This window comes from Aythya ferina (genome assembly GCF_964211825.1).
Source record: "Aythya ferina genome assembly, chromosome: 3".
In the NCBI taxonomy this organism is placed as follows: domain Eukaryota; kingdom Metazoa; phylum Chordata; class Aves; order Anseriformes; family Anatidae; genus Aythya; species Aythya ferina.
Window position 1 is genome coordinate 11,586,029 of NC_140298.1, and position 12,960 is coordinate 11,598,988.

Genomic DNA, 12,960 nt, shown 5'->3' on the forward strand with positions numbered 1-12,960 from the left:
GGTTTGGTAAATTTGGGCCTAAAGGGATATATAGATTATACCTGGACAACCTTCAGAGATTCAATGTCCACAATACAATTTAGAAGATTATGCCTTTGGCTCTCATACATATGGACCTGGCTGTTTCTCCATTGCCCTTTTGGTGGGCTCTGCAGCACTTTTCCTTTGTCAGTACTAGAGTATCTTAGAAGGCAACAAGGTTGTGGACCCCACTCTGAGGCTTATGTATCCTTTCCTAAAAAGCTCTTAATCCAAAAAAAACTGGAAACGTAATAGCATGAGGCTGGCAAAAGAGTACCACTAGCATCTCAAAGGTCATAAATAACAAATGCCTCCATTGATTCTTCCATTAGTTCCCCAGTAACTTTAAAAATCATTGACGAATCTCAACCAAGCCTTACAGAGGATAGAAGTTTCAGCAGTAAGCAAATGCCTACCAGTTCTGAGCATATCAGCAGCCAGTTAGCATTAAATAAGATAGAGTTAATGATCTCCATCCCAAAAGGCTAAGCTAAAGTTCAACAGATATACATTCTGCCATTCAACAAATGCACTGCATAAAACCAGTCTGCACTGATTCTTGCCCAAACCATCATTGGGAGGGAGGGAGCTCAGTATACCCTGCTGGGGAAGGACAGTATATTATCTGGAGCATATTTAGGCAGAGCACATAGGGAACAAGTAGAGTTCCTGTGTTGAGCCCTTTATAGGAGAAATCATAAGAAGCTATCTAAAAGTAGTCCCTGCTGCTAACAGTATAGTTTCTTTTAAAAAACAGTCATGGTTTCAATTTCTGGTTGTCTCACATGAAACTTTCATTTTGTCAGCACATACTGTGGTGTTGAACAACAAGAAATAATAATCTAGCTGCAGTTAACTAATATCCAGCAATTAATTGATCTTTGCCAAAGGAACTTAGTGGTATTGGCAATAGTCTGTCTATTTTTGAGATAGTACAGTATCCAAATAAATAATATCAGAATATCAAGTAAATACAAAAATGAAGGGACTGAGTCCCCCAGATCATAACATTCTGAAATGCAAACTCACAGTTTGGTGGGAGAGGAAAAGATAGGTTCTTTGGAGCATTCCTGTGTTGGGCTGCATTCAGTGGTCTCATTTTCTCTGCAACTATCTAATTTAAAGTAGGGTGTTCTGCTGAAGTCCTGTGGGTAAAATTGGATCTGTTTTTGGTTGTCTTTTGTTTAAAGTGTGGTGGTTTGGTTTTGTTTGCTTTTGTTTGTTTGTTTGTTTGTTTTTAAATTAAGTTTAAGATCTTAATATATTTATTCCTCTCCAGCAACCCTAAGTAGAGTGTCAGAATTACAACATTCACTATAAAATGAAGGATATACGTCTTTGACAAATACTATATTTTATAGATAAAAAGTTACATAGCAATATGTGTCTTCAGAGTTTACTGAAATTTGACTTTAAATTATTTGCTTGAAGGTCAATAGAATTTGAGGGTTGTAATAGTAAGAATGCATTGAAGTTACACCATCTAAACCTGTTTTGTTTTGTTTTTAAAAGGGATTTTAAGAGGTATTCTAAAATACAGATACGACTCTAAATCATTTTCCTTATATTCAACAATTGGTTGGAAACCAAGCCATCCCTATTTAAAATAAACCATGTAGCAACCTAGCCACACACTTTTTACATTCTTTAACCTGATAATCTCTAATTATTCTGGCTCAGAATTCCATTGAAATGGGGTCCAGAGTCATTTTACAGACATCATTCTTTATTTTAATATTGTCTAATTTAAAAGGGAAAAAAAAATCAGATAATAACAACATTTTTAAGGGGGAAAAAAAGGCATGAAAACCATTTCTGTTCCAAAAATTGCTGATATGAGAACTTATGGGAAACAGCTCCTTTTATGAATAATTATTATTATTGTGTTTAAGAAATGGGCAAGATGCCTAGAAATTGAATGAAAGAATGAGCTATTAAATTGAAATATTAAATGAAATAACTGAATTAAAAGTGATCATGTAAACCCTGCGGTAAATGTTGGGAGCTGTAGCTGATTGAACATATTTTCATCATCTGTTTTGTATGCTTAAATACAATTGCTTGATGTAAGTAAACACTTGATTGATATTCTGAATACTTTAAAATCTGCATATGCATCACAGAATACTGAACAATTAAAACTTAATTTCAGTGTAGTTTGATTGCATGTAAATTATTTCAATATTCATTTTTTTCCTGTTCTGTTTGCTCTGTGCATATTTAATATTCACTTTTTGAATGCATATCACCCTTGATTGGACTGTGAGATGAGGAGGACTCTGAAATTCCTTCCATTAAAAAGGATTGCCTTATAAATGTTATTTGTGCCACAGCTCTTCCCCTGCAGATTATTTTCTAAATGTTGTGTACCCTTATTGAAGACAAGGAAAAAAAACTGCTGCAACCCTCCTTTATCAGCATAGCACATGGAATATGCTTACATGGTCGATGGGCATGTCTAAGAAGGCTTGTTGGTTGTAACTAGTCCCTAAAGAAATGTTTCCATCTTTCCTGCACTGTATTTCTCTCTTGCTTGCATGAGCTCTCTCTCTCTTCCCTTCCTCCTCCCTTCAAATGATTTTTTTTTCTTGTTCCTGGCCTTCTTATTAGGCTCTTTAATATTGTGGATAAATATTTTTTAGGTTGACCGTTTTGGGCTTGAAAACTGTATCTCTAAGTGATCACATTCAATCTCAGTGCTGTGGAATACAGTTGACAAAATTCAGCTTTTGATATATTTGCAGAACTTCTTATAAAAACTCAATAGGCATCTTTTCCCTTCACCCCAGGTCCCAATCTGTGCACGTGATTTTGATCTATGGTGTTTCAAATCACCTTATCTCTCAACATTTATAGGATAAGAGGAAACCCGTGACATTTTTTATTATTATTATTTTTAATTATGCTGGTGAGAATCAAAAATAGACTATCTGAAGTCAATGATAAATTAATATATTTTTTTAATTAAAAAATATATTTAATTAAAAAAAATAAATATTTGTGGCTTTCCTGGCATCTTTTCAGTTAATCACATTCTCCAAATGCAAGTAGGCAGCAGGTCTGCCACTCCACCAGAAGGCAAGTCAGGGCTCTTCCCTGTGTTGACTATTTTAACCTGAATTATTCTTGTTATATCACTCACATTTCCCCTTTGTTTCCTTGTCCATAAAATAGATGCACTAATAGCCGTCTTTTTAGAGTTTTGTAGGAAAGGTAGATCACATACGAGTGTCTACTAACGGTATTATTTTATTTTATAGGAATTTAAACTTAATATTGTATGTGCTCAACAGCTCACAGAGAAATGTTTTCCTATCTGACCTGTATAGTTAATCGCAGTTTGAGGGTTTTAATCTTGAAGGTCATATTTATGTTGGCTATCACTTTGACCAAACAAGTGGCTGAACTTCATGGTTTACAGGCAGATTTCCTTATCTCTCTTTTTCAAGAGACATATAAGTCTTGATTGCTGGAGTTATTGTGAAGCAAGCAGTAAGTAACAAGGTGGAGGAGAGGGGGGGAGGACATTCACTTCACGACCAGTACCCTGTAGGTGCCATTTCAGAAAGCAGATATTTTACCTTGTATTTGTAGCACGGGAACAAAAGGGATAGTATTTTGATGTGGGGATTTTTTGGTTTGAGGAGCTGATAAACTGTAAGTGAAGTGTGCGAGCAATAGCAATAAGGTTTCCCATGACAAAACGTGTTAGGAAAAGAGGTGTTATTAGTTTGTTATTAGTTCTCTCCTGCTGTACAGGACTCTCTCTAATTATTCCCGTAGAGTAAAAGCAACACAACTTCTATGCCAAAAAAACTCAAAATAGCAATTTTTTTCTAATTAAGTTTTTCAAAACACCGGACATTCTTGACTTATTTAATACTGTTTGCCTAGGCAATGCAAACTTGTTACCCTTGTTTGAAACTTCCTCCTTATTGTAAAGCAATTCCATGTATAATATGGATTATATGGAATAATTTATGAAGTATCTGGGGTTGCTATTTGCAGCTGTGTTGGTTAGTGAAGAGCATTTCTTGAGTAGTATTTTTTTCTTTGTCACCTTCAGTGTAACTCTGAAAATAACGAGCCAACTTCACAGTTTTATGAATAAGAGCCATAATGAGACAAAAGTATATGTGTCGATTAAAGGAAAAAAAGATGAAACCTTTGTGAAACAGCAAAGAACTGACAGCTTTTGGTCCATGATTCCATTCTGCAGGGCAATTGAAAGAAAAAGTTGCTTCACAGTTTTTTGGTGACAATCATTTTTGCTTTGCTAAAGCAAATATTCAAATAGTCTGTATAGTTCTAGCTTTGGAAAAAACAAATCATGATGCAGATTTTTTTTTTTAGCTGCTCATAAAGTCTGTTCGTCTGTTTCTGTTTGGTTTCCAATTTCGCCTCTAAGTACTAAGAATGTATATTTAATCCATAATTGGGAAGAAAAATGTGCCAGAAGAAGATAAACATGATAGCTATTCAAGATACACATATTTTAACATGTACTTATTTGTCTTAATTAAAGCAAAGCTTCAGAAGCAGCATTGCAACACAATGCATTTTAATGGAAAATCCTTCACAGAAAGCACACTGAAAAGCTTCAGAAACATAGATGTGCATGATAAAACAACGGGGCGCTGCTCGTTCCCCAGCGATCAAGAGGTTAACCTTACTTCATCTCTTCCCCTCCCTTAAACAGGTTCTGTGAGGAGGGCTGCAAATTAGCACACAGCAGGGAGATTAGCTTTAGGGAGGAAAGGACTCCCCACTCCAGGTCTTAGGAACCTCAACTGGAAAGAGCATTTCCTTTTCTGCTTAAGCTAACATATTAGGCCTTCTTGTCATGAATGCTGCTCCTTGAGAAGTCCTCAGCGACTGTGTCTGATGACCTGCTGGATCACTCCAAATGTGTGGTGGAAGAGAAGAGAGCAATACGGCCGTGGTAGCAAGAGGAGGCAGAAAACTGCTTAAGCTTTGGGCAGAAACAGGAATCACAGTATGGTACATCATACGAAACTCATTCGCCGACCAAGGGGAAGGAGGATTCCCGTGTCTCCTCTGCATTCACACTGGCCTTAGGAAGAGCTACAGCAGCCTTAGGAAGAGCTACAGCATTTCCTAAGGTATCTGCAAGGTGCAGAACTGTGTAAGCACTGGCATCTGTATGATGCTGTCTGACAATAACACTTCCTAACACTGAGAAATTACAATGCTGCTTTTTCCCCGTTGAGGTACCGGAGCCATCTCCTTTCCAGACTTCAAGAGTCTACAGCTGATTTATTTATGAAACTTTGAACAGGAGAAAAGGGAAAACGTTACCAGTAACAGGAAAATATAGAAATCATTCTACGTAGAATCAATCATTTGCTTTGCAACTGAAATAAGACAAGGGTGTTGTGTTGTTTCCCAAATCCAAAATTAATCTCACCAAATCCACTTTTTGTGGGGATTTTTAAACCATTTTAAACATGTGGTGGAGAAAATGTATACAACTAGAATCACTTTCTCCCAGTATCGAGTGGTTGTCATAGAGTAGTTATGTACATCTAGTACAATAGAGATGTTGGCTCAGTGCAATGCTGTATACATTGTCAGAAAGTTCCTGATGGGTGGTTTTTTTCTCCTGCTTCAGTAGGTATTCTAAAGATTGCATGTAAGAGGATATATACAGCCTTCAACAGTATCTCCATCCCATGTAGGTGTTTGCTCTAATTGCCAGGAGATAATGAGTGGTCTCTGGGTAGGAAAAAGGTAGCGGTCTCTGTCAGAAATGGAAGGAGCTGTTGTCTAGTGAGCCTTCAACCCACCAAAATGATGTGATAAATCATTTGATGTGTCTCGGTATGACATGATGAAACCCTCCTGGGTTAATAGGAAAGGGGAAGTTCTATGTTCACAGTGCTCCATTCCTACTCTGCTGCATCTCTAGGAGATACTGATGAAGAGGGTTAATGGCAGTCACTGTGGTACCTTATCGTTCTGCAATCCCAGTATATTGATTTTCCCCAGTAAAGCTTTGGCATCACTTTTGATGAGAACTGAAGAACTTTCTCTGTCCATTAACAAACTTTGATGCAGCTCTTGCATTGCCCTCAGCAAGTGACATATTTCTTTTTCTTGCAGGTATCAGAGATTTGAGAAAGCATTTCTGCTGGCTGTTGACATAGGTGCTCGGGACCTGTTTATGGTGAGTCCTTTCTGTTGTCAGGATGTTAGTTGTCAGCTTTTGTGCACATTTAAAAGGATCTGTGTCGTTTGCAGTCTTAGACACATACTGAAGACAGAATTATTTTACCTGGTTTGCCCCTTGCCATCATAAAATTTGTCAGTGGGAACTGAGTAGTTTTAGAGTCATTGACATCTTCCCTAGCATGGCCGAAAGGCTACTCTTTATTTTTGAGGAATTAATGTATATGTTTTTGAACTTTCACCTTCTTCATCTGTCCTGATGTGGGTGAATGTCATCTTTCACTCTAATAAGCTTATACGTTTCTAATCCGTTCCTTTAAGAAGTACAACTGCTGAGTCCAGGACACAAGAGCTGGCCATATCCTGGGGATCCTGAATGCTCTTAGTTTGTCTCTTAGGGTTTTGTGAAAAGTGACAAATTATGAACGCTTCTACAGGTACTTTTAAAACAACAAAGCTCAGCAGCATCAACCCAAGGGTTTTTACATTTCATGCACTCTCTGCCCCCTCCCATTTAATTAGCTACAAAAGTAAAATTAACCAGCTCTTAAAAGGTCCTCTGTGTGAGCTCTGCAGGAGGCTCTTGTTTTATAAGATCTTGCACCACAATGTCACAGTGAGGTCAGATGGACAAAGCCAATCATGCTTTCCTAGTCTCTCAGCATGTTGCTGCTCCACAGCTGATTTCATTGTTTTCAAAGAAACAATAGAAAAGGGGCTTGTTTAAAAAAAGGCCCTTTGAACGATTGCTTTGCTTGACTCTTTTGCATAATGAAGACATTCTGTTGTTTAAATTAAGCTTTGACACTAGATGTTAATATCATTTATCCCATTAAGTCACTTGCCCTGCTAGTTTGATCTTGATATTTAAATTGTATGTTAAATTACACAATTAAATCCTGCTTTTATGGGTTATGAAAATTCCCTTCTAATTATATAAAAAGTTGTGTGAACCTTTTGATGTTTTTTTCACGGCTCTAATCATCTGGCTTGTTCCATCTAATTAGAAAGATGTGAATACTGCGATAAACTTTTCTAAGTATGCATCAAACGAAAGTGATGGAAATGTCAGACTTTTAGGAAATTCATTACATGTTTTATATTTACTCTCCTTGATTTTTCATCCCTTTAGCTCAGCCTTTTCCTTTTCTCTTTTTATTCCGCTTTTTATTAAATGTAACTTTTTCCATGCAAATTTTATACCCAATCAAGATGAGCACTGCAGCCATTTATAAATTTCAGACTGTAAGCTGTCAGCAGCAGGATACATCTTTCTGTCGGAGGGCTCTCCCACTCTTCAGATAATAAATCCTCCCAGAGTAATGACAGCCATTCTAGCAGAACAAATGACCCAGCATTTGGCCAGCCATCTCAAGGGCCCTCTCTTATGTGGGCTGAGAGTATTTTCTGCATGATCTTTTTCTCTTTCCTTTCCTCTGCTGATGCCAGCACTGAGGGAACACCTTTGTCCCAAGGTGGGGAACACCAGCATTGGGTCAGAAGGTGGGTGCAAAGCTGCTAGCATGGGAGAGGGCCTGCCAACGCATGGCTCCAAAGTGGTAATGTGTCCTCCTCTGAACCAAAAGTTTCTCCATCTCTCTTCTAGAGGAGGCTCAAGGCTAACAGAGAAATTGGCTTAATCCTTTCCGACATCTCTTCATTTTCCCTTTCTTCTCTCAGCACCTCCTCTCCCCATCCCATCTCACCAGTGCTCTTAAACAAACATAAATATAAATGCCCATTTAGTTCCTCCTGACTTACATTATTGTGAGATGAAAACCAGTTCCACGTTATCCTTGTTTTCCTTGCATTACCTTTGAGATTCCTCATAGTTTCCTGCAGTTTATGCAACGAGCAGCACCCATGCCTGCCTCTTCAAACCCTCTGTCGACTCTCTCCCTCCTCTGGGGAAATGTCCTTTTGCTAATTCATCACCTAAGTGAGGTGCTAATGAACAAACTTTACAATTAACTAACAAAGGCACTGCTGCAGGACTACTAAGTACAGGACTCAAGAAGTTTAAAGGTACACAGCTCGTAAAAAAGTATTTATTTGTGCCACAGTAATTTCCAGGGAATTGGCCTTTATTGCACTAAATACAGTGTAAAAATTAAGTAATCCTTCTCCCTAAAAACTTATAGTCCTTCTAGGTACTATAATAATAATAATATTGCATAGCAAGATTTGTGCATCCTTCACTTCTGCTTAACACTGAATAATTTGTATATATTGTTTATATAGGTCAAAATGCAATTAATAACATACACCTTGACTTTACCTATATTTAAGGTATTTATAATTACGTGGAGTACGAATAACTAATATATAGGTCAATTATTTGTACTGTCATTTTACACACCAACCAAATCCGTTTATAAAACCTCAGCTGGCACTAGGAGTGACGCCACCTTATTCCCAGTTAATTTAATGGGATTTCAAGAAGAAATAGTAGACTAAGGAAGATATCTGATGACATAAGGAAAATGAGAGAGAAAAAAAAAAAAAAAAAAAAAAAAGTTATTTATTAAGGGAAACAGAGAAGGATCAAAAACAAAGAAAGGATAGAGAACAGCAGATATAACAGAGACTGGAGAGGATCCACACTTTGAATCTAAGGAAATGTCCTGTATCTTGGAGAAATTATCCTGAGACAAAGTTGTTTTCACAAAACAGAGCTCTGCAGCCTTCTTGATACTTGTTTTGAGAATGCAAAGAAGTTTGAAGGAGTGCTGTCTCAGGCCTAATTTACTTCATAAAAATAAAAAAGAAACAAAAAGGCTTAAAAATTACTCCTATAGCTATAGCGTCACAGGTATGATGCCATAACAAGACACACGGGCACTGCTGTGTCTCCCCATAAGCTTTACCCTCACGTCACATCTAAGTCCCTCAATTATTATCATCTCCTACAAAGTTCAATAAAAAAATAAAACTGAAAAGGACATAATATCATGAACAACAGCTACATTTATTGGACAGTGACTGATCCAATCTGTGACAGAAAAGATCAAGCAGTAGAAAGGTTGTTAGCTTTAAATCCTTTTGTAGTATGCTCCAGCTCTCAGCTGCTGAAAATTCAAAAGGCCATCCCACGTACCAAAGGTAGCAAAAATGCAAGGAAAAGACACTTTAATAAAAGTGTCAGATCTTGGGTGATACACTGATGAGGAAAGTGCGTGTTTCGAAGAAATGTTGGAATTTTGCCCAGAAATATCCTATAGACAAATGCGCATCGATGTTTCAAATGACTTCTGTTCACCTAGGGCCAGCTCTGTGAGTCACAAAGATGAGGGTAAAAAGGAAGTAGTCCAAAAAGTAATCAAACTGTTAAATGATAAAATACAGCCTTTCAGCAAACTCCTGATAAGCACCTGAAAATTGTGTTTATTATCACCATTGTTTTGGGGAGGGACACAATGTTTGACCTGATAAATTCTTAGATAAGTGCATGAAAAAATCTGTAATATTCAGCTAATTTAATTCTTTAATTTTTCCTGTCATTCTTTAAGGCACCCTGTAATGCAGTGTTTTTCCTTTTTCTTTTTTTTTTTATTTATCTTCTGGTTGCTATAAATTCTTATAAAATTCCATTTTGCTGGCTAATTTGAGTGAGGACCACCTAAATTTGATCCAAAATTGTCTAAGTAGTAGTTTTTATTTAAAAGTATATATATATATATTTTTCTTTTTAAAGCTCGTTTAGAGATAAAGTCTTTTTTTTTTCTTTTTTTCTTTTCTTTTTTTTTTTTTTAATTCTTTATGGCAGAAATTTGAGGAACTACACAGAAAGCCACTGACTGCTACATCTCTGTTTCTTGCAAAGCCCCCATTAGTTAGTGATGGATATGTAACATCTTCAAAACAGAGAACATAGCCAAGACCAAGATCTGAGTATCAGATGTTTTGAAACACAAGGTGTGCACATCTTCTTCACTGAAAGCACTTTGTCATTTTCTGCAATTGTTTCCATCACCTCCCCAAGTTTGTTATTTAAAAATGCATTGAAATATACAATAGCTTAGTTTAAACTACAAAAAGAGAGACATTAATCATTGTCAGAATACATTTTAAATAGGTGAACATAATCTGCCTATACATTCAAATCTTTGTAAGCTCAGACTTGTTGGAGAGCCCTTAGGTTTTCTATTGTTATCTAAATAAGCTGACAATATCTACTGTTTAATCTTCATAGAAATCATACCTTGCTACTCAGGCCCTTTTCTCTGACAACCATGTTAGACCTACAAAGAGAGGAAGTACAGAGTTCGCAACAAGTTCGTAAGTCATTACTTCGCCCCAAGACACTTGCACATTTTTTAAGTCACACCTGTGTTTGTAATTAGAAAATGTTGCTGTCTGCTTTGGACTGTCAGGATCCTGCAAGTCAGTACTGTGTTTTCCCGTGTAATCAGTCTCAGTTTCCCTAGCATTCTGTTTGCTTCTTCTTCTTCTTATTTTTTTTTTTCTTAATTAAATGAGGGGAGAATACAGGTGACATCTTTTGCTGCTCTCTGCCACTATTGCTCTCATTTTTCTGTCTGTCTTCTCCTTCTGGAGTAAGGTCACTTTTTTCTCCAAGAGTTTTCCTCATCTTGATAAAAGTGTCAGTAAACTCACACTGAGAAGGATAGTTTCACTTGAAATCTTCTGCATTAGTGAGAATATAGTTGCTTTTATGGTATGTAGGGGTCAATGTTTCCAGCAAGTACTTCTTTTCCCTTTAAATTCCTGCATGTGGATAGCGTGCAGAACAATGGCCAGGAATAACTTAAATCTTTGGATACTGATTGCCATCTTCAACGAAGAAGTGGGGGGAAAAAAAACTTTTCAGATGTTCTTGGCTGTCCTTCTTACTTCATCTATCCCAATTCATGCACAGAACAGTCTGTGGCTGTGATGCCGAAGGAGAAGGGGTTTAATTATGTCTTCATTAATGAGATGAATGGACGAAACTTTTTACTTCACATTTCAAAGGACCAGAACCCAAGGGCAGTGAGATTGTAATTTATCAGCAGGAAAATATTCTCCTGCAAATTGTACTGCATGTAATACAGGTGATTTTTACCTCAAAGGTTAACACACAATAAAAAGACTTGCAGTTCAGCATGTAATGATAAACCCTGCTGTAGCCCTCTGATTTTTATCCCTAGATTAAGGATTAGATCCAGAGTATTGGCAACTATTCATGCTAGACAACAACATTTTTGGAAAGCCCCTTGTGTATTTGTGGTTGGGAGACCCAGGAGTGACTCAGGAATCATGTCACCTGTGTCGAGGTTAAAACATTCGAGAAAGCATCGTTGTTCGTATTATGTTCAATATCAGCACAAGGACAACCACATCTTACTCAAAGGACACTAAGTGTATCGTGACAACCTCCAAACAAAAATTAGTCCTCAAATAGCTTTACTGAAAAACTCATGTACTGGGGGGAACCATTAAAACTTAACCTGGGGGCTGTGAGTCGGAAGAGTTCCAGTATTTTAGTTTTGGCTACTGAGACCCTCCTTCTAGCAACCCTCTTTTAATTCTTGTTGTGCCAACCAAAATTTCCTTTAAAGCATACAGATTGGTTTCATTCATATGCTGAGTCAACAGCTTCACTTTTATCGGGGCGTGATTGGTCAGTGCTTTATTCATTGTTAACGAGAAATGCTGTATTAACAGCACAAGTAAGATAATAAATGTGCATTGGAAGAGAATTAAAACGTAATGCTAGGTTCATCGGTTCCATCTGTGTTTGTGATCTAAATAATAAAAGAACCTCTTTCTTTCAAATTCTCTTTTGTTACACCTATGAGATTCATTTTAGATTAATCTTTTATTTTTCTTCTATTTCCAAAGGACATCCATTACCTTGCACTAGATAAGGGTGAATTGGCACTAGCTGAAGTGGCAAAGAAAAAGGCTAATGACATTGATGCAGAATCAATAACTACTGGAATTGGTAAGAATTAATGGCGTTTAAAAAGCCCTTTTTGTTTCAATCAATACTTGTCCTGTACAACACTGTGTTATATTTGTTGGGGGTTATTGGTTCAATTGTATTGTTTTCTTTGAAAGCGACACGGTATTTTTGTTCGTAACTGAAGAGGGAAGCTTATAAAAATGACAGCTTTGCCTTTCAGTAACCACATGAGGATTGTGTCAATGCAATAGCTATAGAAAAAGAAAAAAAAAAAAAAAAAAAAAAAAAAAAAGATTAGCATACTATATCTCTTTATAAAAGTTCAGGCTGTACAAACTGAACTCAGATTCCCCTCAGGTAAGGAACTGAACTGGAAAATCTTTGTTCATGCTGAAGTTAAAGGCCAGGTATGGCAACCTCATTCACCTATTTGCTCATATATACAGTCCTAATAACTGGAGTAACATCATTATTACATTGGAAGCGTTTGGAGGAAACTTTTACTGATGTAAATAACATAAGCTCAGACCCTGGCTTTAAAGTAACTGCTTTGCACTCAGTGGGATTCTTGCAGTTCCATAAGGTGTATTGATGCAAAAATTGTGGGATTAGACTAACAGCTCAAACACAAACAACTTTTCAGCCAGGGGAACTTGCAACTCATTCATTTTCTCCTTGTGTTTCCTTTGAATTTTCATGAAGAGATGTGTACAAATATGTAGATTGTTCTGATTATTCAGGCCTGTAACACAAACCAAGCAGCAAGTGTCTACAAGAGTCTAGAAAGCTGATGTCCTGCGGAGAGAAAGTAGACAGAGAGGGAAAAAAAAAAAAAAAAAAAA

At 36.9% G+C, this 12,960-nt stretch overlaps 1 protein-coding gene across 4 annotated transcripts in view; it reads left to right on the top strand.

The window, feature by feature from the left end:
- Nucleotides 1–12,960, top strand: part of WDPCP (WD repeat containing planar cell polarity effector) — a 148,756-nt gene that overhangs the window by 98,171 nt on the left and 37,625 nt on the right. For all 4 annotated transcript variants that reach the window (XM_084516123.1, XM_084516124.1, XM_084516121.1 and 1 more), the window contains 2 exons: nucleotides 6,145–6,208; nucleotides 12,055–12,157. In XM_084516123.1, coding sequence (XP_084372249.1) covers nucleotides 6,145–6,208; nucleotides 12,055–12,157 — 167 coding nt within the window. The remainder of the gene's footprint in view (nucleotides 1–6,144; nucleotides 6,209–12,054; nucleotides 12,158–12,960) is intronic.